This window comes from Pungitius pungitius, chromosome 5 (assembly GCF_949316345.1).
Source record: "Pungitius pungitius chromosome 5, fPunPun2.1, whole genome shotgun sequence".
NCBI classification, from domain to species: Eukaryota; Metazoa; Chordata; class Actinopteri; order Perciformes; family Gasterosteidae; genus Pungitius; species Pungitius pungitius.
In genome coordinates this window covers 22,305,857-22,328,150 of record NC_084904.1, presented here as the reverse complement: position 1 = coordinate 22,328,150, position 22,294 = coordinate 22,305,857, and the positions used below count along the sequence as shown (strand labels likewise).

Sequence of the window (22,294 nt, the reverse complement as noted above, 5' to 3'; positions counted from 1 at the left end):
GTCCATCGCGCCCTGCAAATGCAGACTTTGAGTAAAGAGCGCCTCAAATCATTTGCAGTGATATCAAAGTCTGAATCTCACATTTGCAGCAGCAGGAGGAAATAGAATCAGGGCTCTAAACTCACACGCTGGCCACAAAAGTGCTGACTAACCGTGTGTGTAACCATGACAACGTGTTAAAAATAGTGGCACGCGGAGGAAACACACAAACGGTTGATCAAAACCAAATATGTTTGGAGGCAGCTCCAACCTTCACTGCAGATATGTTTCCTTCTAATGTGTAATGAATCACATGATTACGAGTAGCAGAGCACCCACGTCCCATCAGAAGAGTCTCTTTAGTGTTCTCCAACCTCTCAGACCAGTAGATGCACCTCAAGCCCTTCACTGTCAAAGTACCACAACGTCGGCCTGTTTGGAGGGGGGGTGAGTGAGTGGTGTTTCAAAGTAGAGCTCTTGATTCCAGCAAGACGAAGCCGCTGATTACAGGACTTGTTGCTAAGACACCAGAGAAAGAATTGATCTTCTGAAAGCCTTCACCAAAATATGAGGTGATTTCTGTTAAACAGAGTGAACAATGTGCACGCCTCAAATAAGACATGTTCACACACAGCTCCAATCGGGGGCTTCACACAGGAGCAGCCAAACTCCCCCCTCTGCTTTTACTCACCATAGCCTGAGGACCAGCGAGGAGGGGGGGGGGGGGGGGGGGGGGGGGGGCAACGCGTACAAGGAGAGAGAACAAGCAGAAAGAAAAGGTTAGAGACAAACATGTTATTGTGCACCATGGTACATTTAAGTGGCCTGCGAGTAACCATTCGCGTAGGGTCAAATGAGCTGGTGACAAACTGTCAGCTGGTTAGCGAGACCCGTCACAGGGGGGGGGGGGTCGGTGAGGTGAGGGAGCGTCTGAGGCTCATGACGTCCAAACAAGGATTAGCAATGTGCATTTTTTCCCTAGTGAATGAATGCATTAAAGATAAAGTCACGCATTATGAATGCCGTGATCGGTTTGATGATGTCTGTTGACATTTTCCATTTTGTGTTGTTGCTGAAAAACAACAAGATCTTTTTTTATGATACGCATTTTAACGCTACGATATGCAAAGAGAAAATAACCCGGGGGTAATTATCACAAACAATGCAAAAACAGCTCCATGTTATTGCAACTCTCTGATTTTCTTCCGCTTGCTGAATCTGGCAAGTCAGATTTCACAAGTTCTACTTAAAAACAACAAGAGATTCTGCTGAAAGCCACCTGCGTGTAAATGTAAGGCATTCATGGAAAATTCTTAATGTAATATGTAAATGTAATAATCAATGCATAATCAATGCCCCGATAATACCATAGAATGTAAAACCCCAGAATAAAATCAGAAACAATTTTTAAACACTAGTTCATATGATATAATATTTGATATATGCCTTTATTAATTGGGGTTTATTCATGACATACTTCCATCCTTATTAACTGTTATTTCTTCTTAAATAAGGTGATGTCTGGTTCATTGCGTCAGGAGGAAGGTACGGAGTGACGTGGACTCACCAATTGACTAACGAGAGGAATGGGTCTCCTCTTGCGGAGGTCTGGCATGCTGTCGATGCCAAACGGCGTGTTTCCCCTGCACGCACACACACACACACACACACACACACACACACAGACACAGACATCAATATGCAATGGTTCATATTTAAATAAAGGGAGCTCAAACACAGTTGACACCAAAGAGCGTCCGCTCACCCCGGCTTGGCCCACGGGTGCCTGCTGGGGTCACCATCCTGATCTCGGCTCTGAAATAGATGGTCAAAGGTCACGCATTTAGCCATTCGGAGGCACAATGGCGGGCTTTAATGGCTTCATGACACTGTGGCATGCAAAGGCACGAGAGCAAGTAACACAAAAGAAAATCAGGGGAGCGGGGAGCGGGTCGGGTTGGTTGAGTTTCAGCTGTGCATGCCAAACAGAGCCTTTCCATTAATCATATTGCCCCCCGTCCCCATATGAGCGTCATAAATCTGGTTTCACCTTGTAAAGTAAACAACAAACATGCCCCCAGTAAATGAACACGGAATATTGAGTTTCTCTTCCCAGCAGCGTTGCTTTTCTTTTTCTTACAGCTAGTAAAGAAAATAGCGGGTGCCAGTAACAGAACATGCGGATATGTCGGCATACTGAACCTATTCCTGAATGTCATTAGTTGGTATTCATGACAGGGACAACACATGTTATAGGTCACGGATGCCTGGAGGGCGACATTTTGTAAAGCATAAAGCTATTCCATTTCCCAGAAACTGACAGAAATAAACATCCACCCACAAAAAAAATGATCAAAGTTTAAATCAAGAGAGGCACTCACATGAGAAAATGAGAAAGGGACATGAATACATTTTGGAGGAAGAACAACTTCCTTTAGGATGTCATGTTAATACTTAGAAAGAAAGAGAAACCACAAAAGAGGTAACCTGATGTCCTCCTTGATTTCCATCTGTAAAACAGCGTAAGAGACAAGAGGAAGCAGACAGAAAAGAATCAGTCACGGACCAGTTGGACAACACACACCCTGTAATATTCATTTTGTTGTGAACGGTGAAAGAGTTGGTGGTAAAGGAGGTGATAAATAATTCATTAACATGTATAATTTATCAGGAAAACGATTCGTAATATGTCCCTGCTTAACGTCAAACTTGCTTTCCAAAAGAGATAATTGATGGCTTCTAATTCCGTAAATGGCTCCTGCTGGAGCGGAGAGGGGAGAGGGACTCGTGAGTGGCATGTGAAACATTACTCTCAGGGGGATTAAAAATGATCCTATCGGACCGTTAGCTGTAATTAATACCTCAGGGTCCTTTAAGTATTCCTATTCATAAGCGCTGAGTGAACGTACCCAAAGAGTGCACTGGTGGTTATCCTTCTATCAATGTTCACACAGACCACAGAGCGACACTTTAAAGAGTTCCTGACACAGCGAGCGTCTCGGGGGGGGGGGGGGGGGTGACAGCAGATACGTTGGCATGTGGTGATTGTTTAAAGAGGGAGTCAGTGGGTGGAAGTGGAGAACGCTTCCTCATATCCGGGAAGTTTAAAGCAAAGAAATTTGGAATGAGAAAATCAAAGAAAGATGTACTGTAATTGTGTCTGATAGAATACTTATTTGAAAATGAAAAAAAAAAAATACAAAATGGACGTCATTAAAACACAAGATGATTACAACGTAAAGTCCAACAATGACTACCTGGTTCAAAGTCATCCTGAGAGAAGCTGCACATTGTCATACTGGTGAGGTTGCGTCGGGACTCCCGCTTCTCCCGCAGAATCTGCTGGAAGGTCCTCAGGCACTTGAGCCTGCGTTCATCCATCGGACTTATATCCAGAGGGGGCTCTGCTGCATCTCCTCCGAACCCTGTGGCGGGTTGTTGGGTCAGCAGCACCTCCGTTTCTCCCCGCTCCTCCAGCTCTGCTGGTTCATCGACCGACAGGGAGACTGAGAGGGATTCTGTGGTGGTGCATTGAGAAAGCTGGGCCCTAACGGTCCGATCTGCAGGTTGTTCCGTAAGGCCGTAAGGTGGAGGCAGGGCTGTAGTGCTGCTGGAAAATGGGTCGTGGCAGACTGAAAGTTCTTCTGGGAATGTGGGGATCTTGTCCGAGGAAGGAGGGTTTTGGCAGGTGTCTGTGGACTCCAATGTAGGGCCGTTATTGGCTTCTTCAGGCATAGGTTCCACAGAGAAAAGATCAGATGTGTCTAGAGTATTGTGTCTGCGTAACTGCCGAACAGCCCGATCTCTGTCACCCACGTTGCCTTCCAGGATTTGGTCGCATGTTTGTTCAAATTGTGCCTCATAGCATAGAGGTTTTGAATGCAAATCAGCTGTGGGCAGGTCAGACGGCATCGATATTTCAAACTCTGCTTCCTCCCCAGGATTCTGGGATGCAGGTACTTCGATTTTGCGCAATGCACCCCGTAAGGCAGAGCTAAAATCAAGTACAGCTCGGCCGATGCGCTTGACATTGAACCCACCAGCTTGGACATCAGCACTGACGGAGCGAGGAAGTCGATTGTCTGAGGTTTGCCTGGTGTGTCTGGTCTCTTGGACGAATGGTGTATCCACATCAGCTAGAGTGGTATGTAAGGATTCTTCAGTCCATGTGACTGCTGAAGATTCTTCGTAGGCAAAGTAAGGTTCCTGATAACTATCGACATGACAGTCTGTGGTGTAGCTCAGGTTGCTTGGTTTCCCATAGTCAAATTCCTTTGCTGCTCCATCATGACCATCAATTGAATGGTAACCAGAACTTTGAGGGTAAGACAAATTAGCAGAATATTCATATGCCAGAGCAGGCTTTTCAAGGTTGGTATCTATTGGAATATTACTCCCAGACTTGGCTTGAGACCTTCTTCTACGTGGCTGCCAGTCCTCCCTGCTAGAAGTGCTGGCAGGGGAGTTGTAATGTTTCCTAGAGCGAAGAGAGAGATGCTCGGAGCTTCCTGTGGAGCACTGCCCCGAAGTTCCATAACCTCCTCCACCTCTGTAGTGATCCCAGCTAGCAGCTCTTTCACAGCAGGGAGGGCTTTCACTTCCGTGCTCCTCCAGACTCCTGCCCCTGCGGTAAGTAGTTTCCCTATGCCAGGCAGACTCCCCAGAGGCACTGTGTGGTTGTCCAACGTTGGTCCAATGTTCCTCCCTATCGTCAGCATTTTGCTGCTTCCTTCCATGGCTCAATGATGCTCCCTCTAGGTCTGACTCACTATGACCAGAAGACAAGGAGCTGGTGCTTGGATAGTCCTGGCCATCCTGCCTTTCACAGTAGCCAAAGCTGAGTTTACTTGCTATCGCACCTACTGGGATATCCGAACTCTGGTCAGAGATATCCTCTGCTTCCTCCAGTTCCTGATGATCTACCGATTCAACAACTGAGGACACACTAGGCCCTTCTGCCCCTAAATCAGCATGGAGGCCATGATGCTGATTGCAGACTTGGGGGAGAACAGTTGAAGAAGACTTTGGCCCTGCGCTGCCTAAACTGCCATAAGCACTAGCGGGCCTTCTACGGGAGGATGACCCATCTTTGCACCCCGCCCCCGACCAAGTACCTGCATGTGCATCTGAACCTGCCTTGTTGCTGGACCGAATGCCCTCAATCTCCAGCAACACAGCATCTACACAAGATGACACTTCCTCAACTGATCCCCGAACAGAGGTCAGGTAATCCCTAAGGTCTGAGATTTCCTCCTGTATCTTGTTGATCCCCCTGAGCTCTTTGAGAATGTGCTCAATGACGTCGCTCGACTCCTCTCTTTCTTCCTCCTCTTCCAGCAGCGTACCCGGCAGAGCTCTGTTAAAGTTGTAGTCCAGACAGTCACCGGCAGAAAAGGGCCTCTTTGGTCGAACGCGCGGTGAAGGAACATCCGTCCCAGCTGCTCCTGCTAATTTAGCACCATTCATGTCTGGCCCAGTGGGATCGTGGTGGGGGGCCGGTTGCATCTGCTCAGGAGCTGCGGGAATGTCCCCCTCGAAGGAAATTCTTTTCATATTTGCTGGTGATCTGCGGCGTTTATGCTGCAAATTGCATGGTAATTTTATACACCCCTCTCTGTTCAGCTCCACCTCTCCGACACATGGCGGCCCCGGTGCTTCTCCATGTCCTTTACCGTTTGACACCTTTGGAGAGCAGGCTTCAGCCCTGGACCTATCCTTTGGGTATCTGCTTCTGTGCTCCTTTCCACCCTCTTGTGTTTCCGCCTCTTCCTCATCCTCAATACCTGCATAATGTAGCTCGGAGTCTGGAACATGGTGGTCTGCAGACCCTTGCAAGAGGCGATGTATTTTACCTCGAATGACCAGTGCTACCCTGGGGTTAGGAGCCCTCTTCTTGGGGGAATGGACTTTGGCCTTTACGGCTCCTTTGGGGGCAACACCTGCTCCATGTTGACCATTGAAGCGATTCCTGGAGAACATGTTCTCAAGAGAGCAGACTGTCCTCATCTAGTTTCCCACATTGTCGTTTGGTGTTACAATCAAAATGTCTCTGTATCATTGTTCATTAACTAAGCCTCTCGGAAGCGAATACTGTTCACCCACTCAGTGTCAGTGGTCGGTGACTGAAAAGGAGAGACAAAGATACCTTTTACACAGTTAAATATAAGTCAATTGAAAATCGCGATAACAAAGAAGACATTTGAGGGATCATTTTACATTTCATGGCGACATACTTTTCTGCCATAATTTGACACAATAATGTTCTCTAAACAAAATGTTTACAAGTAGAAACACCGGGACATGTAGTAAAATGAGTAAGTTCTGTCAACACATTTGCTCTCATTGCCCAGAACACACCGAGAACCGACTGGCCAAAAGCGTTCAATCTGAATTGTAAAGTTCCCTGCCCTTCATTTATTAAACTACTATTTTTTGTTATTAATAAATCTCTATTTGCCAGGCGTGCAATCTTGAGGTCCAGCAGGAAATAGAGATTACGTCATAGAGATGCATATTCCAGTTCATCGGAATCGAAATGATTATTTTGTTTATGTACAATTATAAAATGATGATAAAGAAACTGCCCAATCTTGTAATCACTACATTAGAACAATATAAGAAGAAGAAAAAGGAGCTGCAAACCGATTAAATTCGTCGACATTGTGGACAGGTCTGTTCTGACACCAGAATGTCAAACTAAATGCAGACGTACTTTAACGTCTTCAGTCACGTGCCAAAAACAATCAGTCTGTTTGTGAGAAAATCCTTTCCAGAAGAAGGATGAACAGCGGATGTGTAGAGAGAAAGGCAGAGTTTGACCTGAGACTCAAAGGGTTTAATCGTATTTGACTTATCGATCGGTTTCACACCACTTAAATCTGATGTGACAGTGTAAACAGTCACGCCGGGGGGGGGAGGGTGTTAGAGCATCAGAGGCCACTCCCACGTCAGAGAGTAATAATTCAATAACAAATATAACTTTTGAACATGTTATGAAAACCACTCGGAGCACATGCTGCTCTTTGCGTTCTACATTGATAGGACTGTGTAGGCGGGCTCAATTAGTGAAGGCAATCACTTGGTGAAATTAATTGGGTGAAAAATGGAGGCTTATTACAGCTGGATACATCCCAGCCGGGATGTTAGCTGAATAACCCTTTTCCATATTAGGGCTTGAACTTTCATTTTTACTATGAGTTAATTGTACTATAAATAAAATTACACTATTGGAGTGCATTAGAATTCAATAAAATTGCGACAGCCCAAAAGTAAAAAAAAAAACGAAAAAATATATTATTTATCAATCAAGCAGTGGATGAAATAAATGAAAATTGTGTTAGAATTAACATGTATGGTCGCTCTCATTTTCCTTTTTACTTGATTTAGTTTATCACACATTGTTTTTAACTCCACCACCCAGGCACTTGACCTTTACGTGACCTTTGAGTGGCCACAGAGGAACGGCAGCTCTGACCCTTATTATATTGGCTTTTAAAGGTATTGATTTCCTAGACACTGATATGTACCTTTTAATGCTGGGTTACTTAGAACAGCTCATTGTTAAAGCTTCGTTACAGTCGATATAAGACATACAATCTCATGTACAATAAGATGAAGGATTATTTCATTTGAGGAGATTAAAGAAGATTTGGCGAGCTTCACTGCAGATACTCTAAAGCCAGTGAAGGATGGGTTGTAAATGAGTGTCAAACTGAAATCAATCCCACGCTGAGGGCTGAACAACCTCCTCATTAAGGAGGAAACATTTACACTAAAGTACACACGAGAACGCACAACGTTGTCCCTTACAATTCTCGATGAATGGATAAAAGCATTTTTCTAATCTTCTTCTGACAAAGCGGCCTGAGCACACTATTATCTGCCAAAGTGGTTATTTCACAACACACACACAAACACAAAGAACATTAATTGGCACACTTCCAAGTGGATGGGCACGAAACGCTGCCGTTTGGATGAAAAGTCAAAAGGTACGAACCCGGAGACAGAATCCCAAGAAGCATTTTGTTCACCGAGTGCCTACTTGTGAGGCACGACTCATTCAAAAATAAAGATAAAAAGCGTTACTTTCAAATTCTGGCTTAATTGTGGCATAATTGGAGCTATATTAGTTTCCAACTGCAATGAAAACATTGTGTTCTAATTGCGTCCTTATTCCTTGCATGGTTTCCTCTGCATAGCAACAGCACTAGAGGATCATGGGTACTGGAGTAGTCGAACTAACCCCCACGCGGTCCTGATGAGACATTTCATCAGCTTGATCTCAGAGCAGACATCCCTGTACAGGTAGACTAGAAGAGGATGGGGGGGGGGGGGCGCTCCGGGCAGGTCCACGCGTTCCTTAAGGCCTTCATGAATGTGACGATTATGCAACACATTCAGGATCAAAGCACTTTAAATAAAAACCTAATATTCAGAAGACAGGGCAAGAGACACTATAGCTCCTCTATATGCTGCTTCTGCATTACATTATTTGTATTATTTATGTCTTATTTTTGGCAGTCACTTCACATTGGACACGACCCAAAGGAGAAAACACACTGGAGCCAAAAGGGGGAGATTTTCAGAGTGTCCTGCGTCAGCGGCACTGAATGAAGAGAATCACATTGGAGATTTACCTCGTCCTCGCTGCTCAATTATGCGTCTCGGCGGAAGTCAACTTGTTTCTACGACTCAGAAACGACTCTTTTGTAATCCAAAGTTACTGTGGTCAAGTACGCCCCCCCCCCCCCCCCCCAGAGGGGAGAAAGTCCGTACACGTAGTCACAAGATAAATCACTAAATCACTAAATCCATCATGCCAGCAATGTGGCACTTTTCTCAGACTTGAACGATTTGGCTTCCAAGAGCGGAGTAGAGCAGAATATTACTTACATTACATGTCATTTAGCTGAAGTTTTTATCCAAAGCAACTTACAATAAGTGCATTTTAACCGTAGAATAGAGCAGAGCAGAATAAAGTAGAATAGAGCAGAATAAAGTAGAATAGAGCAGAGTGAAGCTAGTTTGGCTGTGGGAGCATTTCCTATTTGAAGATTAGGATGACGTTCACAAACAACTAAACTGTCCATTTCTTTGCCTTTAAAACGTTTGCATTGGGTTTAGTTTTGTTATTTGTGCCTTTACAAGCAGCCTGGGGGAGATGATCTTCAGTCACAGCTGGTTCTTTGAATGTCAGAACACAGCTGAATATCAGAATGGTTTCATTCTTCCTCATGTGCATCTGCATTTGTTAATGCTAAACAAAAGCAACATGGAGAAACGTCTCCAATGAGTAAAAGATGTATGACTTCTCACACTATCTAGGAAATGGTGATGCACAGATACACGCTTCACCCACAGCAAACACTCTCCACTCATACAAACATACTCGCTACTACTTCCTGTAGCTTCGGCAGCTCATCCACCTGCTAACAAACCACATCACTATGCATTTTTGATAAACCTCCCAATACTCTCCACCAAAGATTTGGCCCAAATTTCTCCACAAGACGCCACATGTCAGCGGTGTGACACGTTCCGCAGAACATAGAATCACTACAACACAGTGACCACGTTGAATGGACCTCTTTATTGGGTGTGATCTCACCTCACGCACATCGTACATCGTACCCTGAGTCCGCTGAGGTTCTGCTTTCGTTCGTCTCTCAGCTGCATCGACACACCAAAGCCTCAGCGTGGCGTCCCGGAGCCGGGCGAGCGTCACAGTGAATTCGTATTCCACATGATACGCTCCTCGGTCATTGTGCCTGAGCCCATCGCCCCCCCCCCCCCCCCCCCCCCGTCAAAGCCTTCTAATAAATGACTTTGTCCCCGACCGGTCCGAGGGCCTTGTGAAGGCTCCTCGCCGTGTCTCTTTCCTCTAAAAGCTGCAAAGCTATTGATCAACGTCCTAAACGGCCTCCTGTGACCAGACCGGCCAGTCCGCCAACATCCCGTCGAGACCATCGACATTGGCGGCGCCAAACGCACGTTTCCATTAAACCGGGTTACAGTCAACCTACACCTGACGCACACACAGTGCATCACAAAAGGTACCAAATGCAAATGGGAATCGCGGGTTCCATGAGCACCGAAGCTACCGGGTCTATCCACCAACGTGCTCCACATGAAGGGTTATACACGTGCTCATTCTTCACCGAGGACATGAAGAAGAGATTTCGATGGAACAAGGTGGTTGCTCTTCAGCTACGTTTGGTCTAGATGAGCAGATGGGAAGTAGCATTTGAGTTCTGAGGAGACACCTGAGCAATGTTCGCTCCTAATAAATGAGTCGATGGAGGTCATTGATTCCGTGGGATCATCTCAGTGCCTAGACAGTAAGTAAAGTTAAAAGTGAAAATAGTTATACCTCTATGGGGAACTTTCTTACAGACATATGAATACATTTTTTCAGTTAATGGTTAAACAGCAGCAACATGAATTCAGCCACTCATGCACAAAGGAAACACACACACAACAGAGGCTTATGTTCATCTCCGTGCAATAAAATGAAGGATCCCCAGCGTTCTGAGCAGAGTGAAGGTGCGTAATGACTGCGCTGTTCTGTTTGGGACATTTAAGAGGACCCGACTGACAATGAATAATAAATAGCCACTATTAGGAAGGAGTGACAGCTGGAAGGACATTCGGAAAGGGGCGAAGCCAAGAAGAAGAGTGTGATCACAGCTGATGGCGAGAGCGACAGAGCAGACGATGACAGGGGTCACTTTAGAAAGCAAATAGGTGGAAATGGAAAGACAGCAAAAAAGGGACAAAATAAGGATGATGAGGATGAGATGTTCGCTCTGTTTGTCTCGTCCTCCCGAAGGGAAAATCTAGAGAAGCTCCATCCAAAGATCGCTTATTATTATTATTTATTATATATATATTAAGAAGAGACTCTCAAAGACAACTACCCCACTTAAAATTCCACTCTGCGATGCCTTCTGAGACACGTCTCACGGTACTCGACTGTAGGCCATAAAAGACTTGCATGGAAAAGAAGCTCTGCCTCCTGCAGGTGCTCTTAGATCTTAGATGTGATTTAAGGAGCGCTTGGATGCAGTGCAGGTGCCACACTTCATCATGCAGCGTGGGGCCCACCTGCTTTGTCCCAATGCATTCTGGTCTTGGTCATGACCCGGTCTGTGTTTTGGGTGAACACAGAACAAAGCGTTTTAAGGCATTTTGTGGAGGTGCTGATGCTTTCGGGTCGTCTCAGGGAGACAACTAAAGACCAAAGGAGATCGTAGCGTTTTATCCATCACCTTAATCAAAACACCTGGAGAACGGGCAACGTGGACAATTACTCCCACTGATCCAGTTAGAACCCACATGTGCGCAACGTTACACCCCCCCACAAAGGGCTGAGTCACAGCTGAGTGGGACACCGGCCCTGCTGTCGCATTCATTAGCAGAAATCTCCCTCGCACTCTAATTGATTTATCATCACCACTCCACCTCCGTCCAATTCCATCATTTCTCAAACACACGTTAAAGCACACACACACACACACACACACACACACAGTCAGTGTGTTCAGACCCCACTTCGCATTATATCTCTCATGAAAATTCAGTTTGCAGCACAAACAGATCGCTAAACAAGGTAGAGTGATTGCACTCGAAGGCCCGGACGGCTCCCAAGTGAAGCGGAGGGAGAAGCCGGGGGGGGGGGGGGGGGGGGGGTGCAGCCAGGGGGAGCGTGGGGGGGTGTGTCACCGACATGCTGGGAGGACGGGGGGCTTGCCGGGAGGCGGAAGGTGCAATCACTTTCCCCCGAGCTAATCGAATGAGCCGTTGCTGCTGCTGCTGCGTCCCCCCCCGCTCCCCCCCCCCCCCCCCCCTGCAGCAGCGGGTCGGCTCCTCCAGCTCACGCTGGCCGCCTGCCACCAGTAACCCGATGGGAATGACAAAATGCCTCCTGGGGCTAATTCACTTAGCTTTCTCTCAGCCATCTCAAGGGACGCCAAACCATTCAAGAGAAAAACCTCTGGTCCCAAAACAGAAAGCTTCTGGCAATCAGCCGGCGGAGATGAAGCCGTGGTTTTGTGCAGCTTGGAGCATCAGCTGCTGCTTAGTCAAGGTTTAAAAAAAAAAAAAAAAGATCTGAGGGTGATTCCAGCAACACAACTTCCCAGGAAGGGACGATCCGACACTCAACATTGTGACTTCTTTTGTGTACAACAAACTTAAAGGCAACCGCAATAACCCTCCTTCATGTCTACGTGTCAGGATTTGGCCTCGCCCTCTTTTTTTAAACTTGTTTTCTGTGTTGTGACCGACCAGCTGGTGAATCTACACCTTTACTTTCCAAACTGAAGGCTTCACATCACGGAAAAGATTTACACAAAAACATAGAAGGGTTTAGTCTGTGAACCAATTATCACCCACCAGCACAAGATCATGAATGCAGCGTTAGTGGTGGAAAAAACCCTCGGTAGTTTAAAATCATTTGGAATAAATTATCAGCTTAAATAAAACGTCTGTTAGACCTTAAATCAAAGCTCTTAAACCAGAACCCTGAAGCATTCAACGAAGCCGCCTTCACTCCCAAATGTTAAAAGTCCTTCTGTCTCTCACAGGTTCTGAGGTACATGAACGTGTCACAGTGTCCACTCCATGAACCAAAGGCCTCCACCCTCCCCCGACTGGATCCTCGTCCCGGTGGTCCTAAAATGTTCCGTTACTAAGTACAGGGGGAAGGTCTAAACTCAGCAGGCCTCGAGGGTCACCAGAAGGCCCGTTCTGCTACTGAACCTCAACCATCTGTTGCAAAAAGAAGTCCAGTTGCCCTTTATATTACTTAAATACATATATATATATATAGAAATGCACCACAGCTCTTGATTGGCAGCCCAACACCTCGATGACGCTCTCGGTTCCCCTCGTGCAGCAGTCTGGATGCTTTGGGAGCGACGTGTCAGAACCTGCTCTTACTTTGCAGGGTGTCTCTGCAGGACAGGTACATAAACACACCTCCATATGAGTGTCTGGTTACCTGCTGCAGGGCCTAGTGTTGCTGTGTAATTGTGTGAGGGGTCTTATTCCATTAGCGACGTTAGCCTGAGGGAGGGTGTGTGTCAGAGCGGAGCCGAGGGGCCTCGGCCCACATCCATGAAATGCCACCAAGTGTCTCCCACCACGGCAGCTGTCATCAGATCCAAACCTAACGGGTCACACGAGGATGAGCTTGAGCGACGCCTTGCGGGCGTTAAAAGCATCTTAAGGAAACGATATAAGAGTTCGCAACTCACACAAGGCCCTGACCTCCACGCAGAGAAGTATGAAGGAATCTATCTGACCTCACACACACAACATGAGGGAGTGAAGCCACACAGTGAGACGTTCTGCAGAGGCTGCACTGAGCTGGAGGAGATGAAATACTTCTGCTTTGCTGTTGGAATATTGTCCGCAAGCTCAATGCCAAGTGCGATTGGCAGGTGTAGGGACAGAGAGGCAGAGACACTGAACAGTTTGCACAAATGACTCCCTCGGCACGTTGAGTAAAACCAGAGCTGGCGAGTAGAAAGGGGGAGAATGAAAGTAAAAAGGTGATTTTGTTTCAGTCGCTTTGGTTAAAAATAGACTTCCTGACACGTCGGTGCGATGTGAGCAAAGAGAGGAAATGGGTTCCTGCTTCAGCACTTACTCCAACGAGCACATCCAGATTACAGCGTGAAGACGAGAGGTTCATTGGGGGAGATCCCCGAGCGTTACATGACACGGACCCCGGGAGATTCCTCACACGTCTTCACACTTTTACCGTGTCCCTCCCTCATCGATGTCATCTGTCAGTCACCTTGTGACGTCCTCCCCGAGTAGAAACAGAAGAAAGAGAACCTACCTCACGGAGCAAAGTGTGACGAGCAGCAGAGTTTGAGGAGCACAATCCACACGCGTCCTCCGGAGCGATTATCCCCCCCCCCCCACCTCCCCCCCCCGAAGAAGCCCGGCGGATTGCACCTCTTTACGTCATCTTTAAACACACGCCAGAGAAAAAGAAGAGAAGCTTCCAAGTAACGAGTTTGTGAGAACTCTGAGGAGGAAAGTGCATCAAAAGGACTTCCCATCCAGGTTCCCCGCTGTCTCCACCGTGAAGCTGTCAATCAAAGCCCTCCGTGTCACTTTCCCTGCACTCCCCTCTCTCTCTCTCTCTCTCTCTTCCTCTCTCTCTCTCTCTGTTTCACATCCTCACATCTCCTGATTGATCTCCATCCCTTACAGGCTTTTCTTCCTTCTGCCCTCCTCCTTCCATCGGCTCCTCCGATCGCAGCTTGTTGCTCAACCGACTGACGTCTCTCTCTCTCTCTCTCTCTCTCTCTCTCTCTCTCTCTCGCTCTCTCGCCCTTCCTCTCTCGCCCTCCCTCCCTCTCCCATCGTTTTCTCACACATTTCCCTTTTTCCAACACACCAAACATATGGTAGTCTGCTGTAGTACATTAAGCCCTTATTTCAGAAGATACTGTATCTTAAGTGCTATCAATCATTTATTATAAATAGCTTGTAACTTTGTAGCATTTATTTGAACATTTAGAACCAGATCATTTAGTTCATCAAAGGTCAGAAAAAAGGGTTGTTTTAAAATTTAAATTTTAAAACATCCCACTTACAGCCTCCTTTAGATGTATCGTCTGTGATACCCAAACCAATATTGTCAAAAAGAAGATTATCTGTTCTAGTTTCTGTGAGCCCTTTTTCCTCCTTATGAGATGCAGGTACAACATGCTCTGAAGCACCTGGAAGAAGGTGTGACTTAAGGCTCATTAAAAAGCTGTCGGCACAAAGGAGGATCAAAGCTATGGCCGGTGGCCCAGAACAAGGCCGCCACCATCCCATGTTAATCATTGGACTAATAACCAATAGGATGCTGCTGTTATGAGACGGTTTCCACTGCTGCCACGCGTTCACGTCCCGACTCACATCTCTAAAACGTCCTCCGCGACAGCCGCAGTACTTCAGAACCCACAAAGACGTCTCTCCGGCTCGTTGTTGTGTGAAACAATGCGCCGTGAATCCATCGCTGAGTCTGTGCACGCGTGTCAGTCTCCCGGTGTGTTGTTGCCATGACGCTGGGGGCTGGTTTTGACAGAGCCTGTCACAAGTTTCAATGAGTTTTCTCACTCATTGTATTCAGAAAAAATAAAAGATCCAGGAGCATTACACCCCCCCCCCCCCCCCCCTCTAAGAGAGAATGCAGCGCAGAGGACATTCGGGGTCACCGGAACTCGAGAACTTCAGCCGATTCTTTCACTCTGCTGCTTTTTTTCCCCGGCGCAACGAGGACGGTTTTTAAAGTGCTGGGTTATAAAAGACAAAAAAAAAACAATAAATTAATAAAAAACAAAATAATTAAGTTAAATTATTTAGTTTTCTCTCCTTCAATCAACCTCCTAAAGACTTGATTGGATAGAAGTGACACTAACGAGCTGACCGGGTCGTCAGCAGGTTCTTCTTCTTCTCGCCTCGAGCTGGGAATCTCACCCACAGCACTTTGATCCACCAGCTGGGTGATATTCCACATTTTTTTTAATTTTTATTAATGACAATGACAAAGAAGCAGCTGAATAATAAAAATGAGATCGTATTTGACGCCCACGTTCGGTCGCCGTGGTAAAAGAGTCAAACATCTGATTTAACACGGGCATCCTGGAGGCCGTTAATGAGCAACAGCAGATTCCTGACACGCACAAACACACACACACACACACACACACACCGCCCACGGGCCGGATTTCCATGGTGACTTTCAGCCAATGTCACAGAGCAGTGAGGCTGCGTTCCCTCTGAAGAAAGCCTCTCCACTGGAGGAAAGCACTGTTCCTGCGTCCCTCCTCTGATCCGATTGGTGTCGGCCCGCGTTGCGTTCTTTCTGCTCTCATTTCCCAGCGCTCCGATCTGAACCAAGTGGTCCAAATATTAAAGGCAAGTCAGACCAGATCAGTTTTGAGATGTTCTCTTTGACTTTCTTCTCTTAAACTACGGCCCGTAATGCAGAAGAAAAAACATCTCCATGGCGATGTAATTAATAATGAAGTTGACTTGTCTGGACACATCGTACTTTAAGGGACAATCTGAAATACAGCAATGGTTTTACTAATGTTTAGATGATGATAATAATTACACATATTTTGAATAGATCTCCTTTGAGCCTGAGGGACTTATTCCTTGTTCTTGTGCTCGATCCTCCCGGCGCCTCGTTTGCCACTACACTGCACACGCTACTCATGTGATTACATCACAGATATCCAAATGACATCATCCGGCGACCTCTTGCCACCTTGTGGGGCTGAAAGGGACCGCCGTCTTTGGAAGAGTCGTGAACGCTGCACGGGATGAAGGAAGCTTCGTTGTGTAGTTTTGTCTCCTTAACGTGACTGATTAGCGTGCATGCGTGTGTGTGTGTGTGTGTGTGTGTGTGTGTGTGTGTGTTTTGTACTGCCAATGTGGGGCGACTTTGGCTCTACAGGTTCTCAGTCTACTTGTCAAGTCCACTGTCTGCCCCTCCCGTACTGTAAAAACCGCTTTGACGTCGGCCCGCTCAATGCCGCCACCTCATCCCGCTCAGTCGTTCGCTCCTGTGTGTGTGAGTGTGTGTGTGTTTGTGTGTGAGTGTGTCCAAGGACAAACAAAGAGTTTTGACAGTGTCCGATTGCCAAAACATTTTTTTTTAGCTTTGAATATTCTACAAAGTCATATCTTATGCATATTCATGTAATTTTCTGTATTAAACATAGTAATAATAATATATATTAATTCATTAATTATAATAATATATGTAATACAATTAAATAATTACCAGATGGGTTTCTGCTTGCTCTCTTGCACTGACATGTCTCACTAGGTGTATTAGCATTTATTATCATTTATAAGAACTGCCGTTCTCACAAAACAAGGTCTAACGTTCCCACTCCAACACAGTAATACTCCTTAAGCTTTCCTATTTAGCGGCTGTGTTCTGGTTTGTTATCACAGAGTACAGCATGAGCCACTTAGTTAAATGTCACACATTTTACCTCTCACGGGACAGAAGTTATCTTTAATTTTAGTCGTGTAAAGTCACATTCATGAATAATGTATTATTCTCTGTGTTGCTTCACTAAATAAAATAAAAAATAATTACTCTCTCGTCGGAGACTCGAATGTAGGGAGGAACTTTCCAAGCTTCATGCACATCTTCTAAAAAGCTGCGACAAAGGAAGATACAAACCTTTTGGTAAAAACTACCTCTGATACTAAAAGAAAACTGCAGAAAAACCTGCGCTGTTGTTTCCATAGTAGTGTAAAACACACAAGTGTGGTCTTCATCTTTGACGTTACATTTAAAAACCATTCAGGACCCAAATCTCTACAGGTTGTTTTTGTGAAAAAAAAGCAATTAGTGCGGAGCAGTTTGCTCCTGTCACATTTTAGTGTCTCTGATGTAAACAAATCCTGCATCTCCATGGAAACAGCACAATCATGGCGACAGGTCTTTTGTGCAGATGCAGAAGAAAATCATACAAAAGAAAGACAAGTTGAGTTTCTAAGATCATTTAGTTTAGAAATATTGAAAAGATAATGGATCCGTATATTTAACATTTTGTATGTTTGCATTTCTAATCTCTATTTAAAGCCTTACTTACCGTGGATCTGCGATCTATCAAACATGGCTTCCTAGTTGAGGAGCTGAGAAGTTATTGTTGTTATTGTTATCAGTGATGATAGTGAAGACAATATTATTTGACACTTTGTCCCCTGGTGTTGTCTGGAAAGTCGAAATGGAGCTCGGGCTTGTGATGATGACGAGGACTTTACATTGTGCTATTTCCGAGCACCAGCTGCAGCGATGACACCTCCAACACAACCAAGTGGAAGGTTTGGCTTTCCAGAGAGAAGTCACACGGTTACCATGGCAACATACCTTTTCTACAGAGACAAACACTATTTTCGTCCTTATTAAGATAACTGCTGACCGGTGAAAAGCCTCCAAATCCATCCTCCGCCCCTAAACTTCAATAACACCGGCACTTATTTTCTGTACGTCACTTCCTCACAACACGTGCACTCCTACAGCCTCGTTATGACCGGAGCCAACAGAGAAGAAAGACACTCATTATTTCTCATGTTGAATCTTTAACATCTGTCTGAAACAACACCTTTAGCCCTGATGCAGCAAGTATTTAAATGCTAAATGAGGACGGATCACCGCAGCTCCGCAGACAGACCCATCCTGTTCGTTTACCTAAAGATTTGCTTCAATAAGAAACACTCCATCAACTGAAAAGAGCAGGTGTACCACACACACACTCACACGAGAGCCCTTCTGAGGCCCCAGCCTAATAGGCATCAAAGGGCAGAACGCTGGTGTAATTGCTGGTGAAAGCTGAGTCTTCGTCTGTGAGATCAAAGGAGGCGTTTAGGAGACGGATCTGTTGTGGCTGAGGAGCGGAGGGCCGCGTGAACTAATCGTTCTCTCAGATCGGTGCTTCGAGTGGCCCGGCCGGAGACGTCGGCACCTGTGCGGAGGTGGTGGCCGTCCTGTGAAGTCTCTCTGTGTTCTGTTGGTACCTTCAGAATCCACCTCATCCTCGCGAAGAACGTTCTGCATTCATGTTCCAGGCACCAGGACGAGATTTATAAACCGAAAGCCGCCTGGTTTCCATCTGTGGTCCATTTTAAGTTGACCAAAAGCATTGAGTCCAGGTGGACAGAAAAAAGAGCATTAGGCCAAAACCTCAGAACTCAGCAGCTGTCCTCTGGGGATGATGAATGCAATAACCTTCCATACGGATTTCAGATGTCTACGTCATTAAAGAAATCAGTTATCACAAATGAGATTCAAATTAAAAAATGGAGTGGATTTTCAAGTGTTGAAGAAGTGGTCTGTGCTCAAAGGTAATCAGAGATAATTTGATTGGTCCAATCACACCGGCCTAAAGCAGTGAAATAATCACATCGTGACCAGAAAGTAATGGTTGTGCTACTTCAACAAAATATGCAGGTACTAAAAAAAGCCTTTTACCATATTCCTTAACTTAACTCAGATATTACAATAAATATATTGCTCTATTAAAATATTTTATAATGATATTTGTGTTGTGTTTGAGTAATTAATTCGTAGAATGATTTGTACAAAATGACACTGCATCCACCGCAGTCAACTATAAACCTCCCCCAGGTATTTGGTACTTTGATCTGAGGGGTCATTTTAACTCACGTGTACAGGCACTTGAAGAACCTTCCGTCACAGCGCAGTGACAGAAGGAACCAAAGAAACACCGATCAAAGGGGAAACCCTTCAGCAGCACAAAATTGGCGCAAATGTCGGCAGCATGACGGGAAACTCAACCAACCCAGAGGGGAAAGAGGAAGAATCGTTGCATGGGAGAGAGAAACCACAATATACATCTGCGTTTATCTAACACATATATACTGTATATATATATATATATATATATATATATATATATATATATATATATATATATATATATATATATATATATGGAATGTCCTTGCGAGCCCAAGGATTCATACGTGTGTGTATGTGTGTGTGAGAGAGACACTAACAAAGAACGAGTAGCTGAGTGTGTGCCCAGAGCGAGTGTTCCTACCTCAAGGAGCTGCACTCTCACTTTGTTGTAGGCTTTCAACCAGCGCACTTTGGACGGGGAGCAAGGGGGTGGGCCGTCCTCGAAGAAACTGGAAAGGATCGATCCAAAAGAGATGGACAAGTTTAAGGTGCATTACTCAATGTCGAAATTGATTGAGTCGCCGAAGCCTAAAAGGCCCGAATGTCTCCGTTCTCCACGTACCAGACTTTGGTCTGAGTCGGCTTGGGTGAGGTGACCGGCGAGTCGTCGTCTTTGTTTGAACCGGGCTCCGGGGGCGCGTTCCGCTCTTTCTCCCCCTGCTGCTCCCCACCCTCCTCTCCGGCGTCCTCCCAGGTCGACTTCTGGCTACCGAGGGCGGGGCGGCGGGCGGCGGGGGGGGGGCGGGCCTCCGGATCTCGCCGCTCCTCCGGCTCAGAGCTGAGCTGGGAGCTGGCCGGGCTGAGGTTGCCCGATGAATCGAAGCGACTGCAATCCGGTGGACTGCGGGAGGATCGGATTGACTTTTAGAATGGGGTTTGTGGTTAAAAGGGGAAATCGCACAACCGAAAGCTTTGAGTCAAACACTCACTATTTAGGGGATTACGGCTTACAGAGACATAAAAAAAGTGAAAAGTATTTTCTTCACTTTTTTTGTTTGTTTCAATTTCGTAAAACTGACGGGAAAAGAATCGCGTCATCATCATCACATCCAGGAAGGAAGGTGACACAAAACAAAGGGGAACTAACAGGTTTCAGTTGGAAGCTGAAGGACGGAATTTTGAATTCAAACTATTCTGACAATCCTGTCAAGAAAGGGCTCCAATCATCAATGGGAAGTCTTCCTCCTTCTCAAAGATGAGTGATCATACTGCTCGATTAAGGCGATAACGGCCTGTTGATAATGACACTTACGATCACAGCTCAGTGAACCTTCCGTTTAGGCAGAATAGAGAAAAACCTTTTTAAAATGAACATGCTTCTACTGCAGGATCTATTGAGGATACATGCACATTATTCACAGTTATTTAACCTTTCAATACGATTGTCGTAAGTTGCTGGCTGAAAAAAGAGCCCTGTGTGGCTGCTGGGTGATTGAGGCAGCTAGCTGAGAAAGTGGCTCTTTGCTTTAACTGCCATGATTTACTTTGTCTTGGGTGTCGGCCAAATCACTTCTCACTTTTCCTTTTATGCCAGTGTACCGCCTGCCTCGTCGGTGTGCACTTCCACACCGCCATAAATCTGTCAGGGTTTTAATTCATATAAACAAATTGGCTGAGGGTTGGAGAATAACTCAGGGAACTTCAAGGGACAGAGGAGGGGGAGGGGGAGAGGTGCAGGGGGGGGGGGGGGGGCTTAATACCCAGCCTCACAAGTCATGTGCTAATAAATAACGACTATCGTTGTTTCTTCATTCATTGCACCTCCATCACTGTCAGGAAAGCCATTACAGAGGTGCTGTAAGTACAGAATAGCTCCAGTACATTAACATGTGATGGTGGGTTCGTTTCAAGCACATTTGATCGCCTCCTTTCCTACTGTGTAGCACTGAAGCTCAAACTTATAATGTCAGATTTTCGCTTAATGGGTTGTTTTAATGGGTGTGAAGTGAATGTCTTATATATTAGTAACAAAAATGTGATCAAAGAATTGATTTAAAAATGGGTCAATTTGAGTGAATGCCTAGGATTACAGAGTAAAGGTGAGGAATGGGAATGGGGCACAGAGATACTGGTATTTAAATGTGGCAAAACAACACTCTAAATGGGAAAGCAGGAAAGCCGCTACACATTTGTCTACATTAGCATGATAAATGAAAAAAGTCATTTATCATGCAAAATATACTGGCCTTTTGGCAGCCTCCTTTGTCAACAGGTCCTTTGGTTGCTTCGTACCCAGATCTGCATGAATGTCAGGTGTATCAACATCTACTTTATCTACCCTCAACTGGGGCTGATCCAAAGCCTCTGCGAAGGAATCAGAGAGTGAGGGAATGCCAGAGAGTGGCGACTGTGCTAAGCTGTCACAGCTTCCTGTTTTTGACGTTACTGTGGGCTCTTCTGTATCACTGGCATCGGCACTCTCAGTTTGCCCAGAGCCCAGGGAAAGTTTATCAGGTTCGGGCTCACAAAATTCATCTGTCGGTTTGCGACTTTCGGACTGAGGTTGGGTTGTGACCACCGGAGGAGTGGATTCAGGTTTCACTGGGTCAGAGTTCCCAAACATTGAGCCGAGTGTAATGCCAAACACGGATGAAGCAGATGGAGGTTCATCCTTTCCAGTTGGCTTCTCATCTTGGAAAATACCAGCTGAAAGGCTTTTAAAACCTGAAAAGAGACCACCGTCCGTCTGTTGTGGCTGTGGTGTCTTTGTAACAGTGGCTGGAGATGAAGAGTTGGAGAAAAGGGATCCTAAAGATGATGTGCCTTCAGCAGCTACAGACATAAAGCCAAATTTAGGAGCAGTCAGACTGGGTATTTCAAACATGCTTTTGTTTTCAGGAGCTGGGGCAGGGGCAGCTTTGTCAGACACTGCAGACCCTGGCCCCTCTAACTGTTCTGCATGTTTATCATCCCCGGCTTCTTTCTCAGGGAAATCTGTCTTCATGGTGGACTCGGTGAGACAACTTTCATCCGCTTCGGTCTTGTCTGTTCGTTCTGCCTGCTCCACTAATCCTTTTTCAGGGATTTCAGAGTCCTCAGGCCTTTTAACATGTTCTTCTCCAGATAAAGGTGTGCTTTCTG

The 22,294-nt window shown here is 45.8% G+C and overlaps 1 protein-coding gene across 1 annotated transcript; it reads right to left on the bottom strand.

Moving 5' to 3' along the window:
- Nucleotides 1-757: 757 nt before the first annotated feature.
- On the bottom strand, nucleotides 758-21,688 carry LOC134129033 (protein unc-13 homolog B-like). The gene is made up of 5 exons (XM_062562199.1): nucleotides 21,600-21,688; nucleotides 19,776-20,054; nucleotides 19,575-19,662; nucleotides 1,745-1,794; nucleotides 758-1,622 (listed from the first exon to the last, which is right to left on the bottom strand). The coding sequence occupies exons 1-5, from the start codon at nucleotides 21,686-21,688 to the stop codon at nucleotides 1,514-1,516; spliced, it is 615 nt and encodes a 204-aa protein (XP_062418183.1). The 3' UTR covers nucleotides 758-1,513.
- Nucleotides 21,689-22,294: the final 606 nt, after the last annotated feature.

Coding starts and splice junctions, on each gene's coding strand:
- LOC134129033 (XM_062562199.1), bottom strand. CDS start 21,688: ATGAATTTTGTGAGCCCGAACCTGATAAACTTTCCCTGGGCTCTGGGC. Junction 1,795..19,574: donor TGAGAGTGCAGCTCCTTGAG/GTAGGAACACTC, acceptor CATCTATTTCAG/AGCCGAGATCAGGATGGTGA. Junction 1,623..1,744: donor CACCCGTGGGCCAAGCCGGG/GTGAGCGGACGC, acceptor GTGTGCGTGCAG/GGGAAACACGCCGTTTGGCA.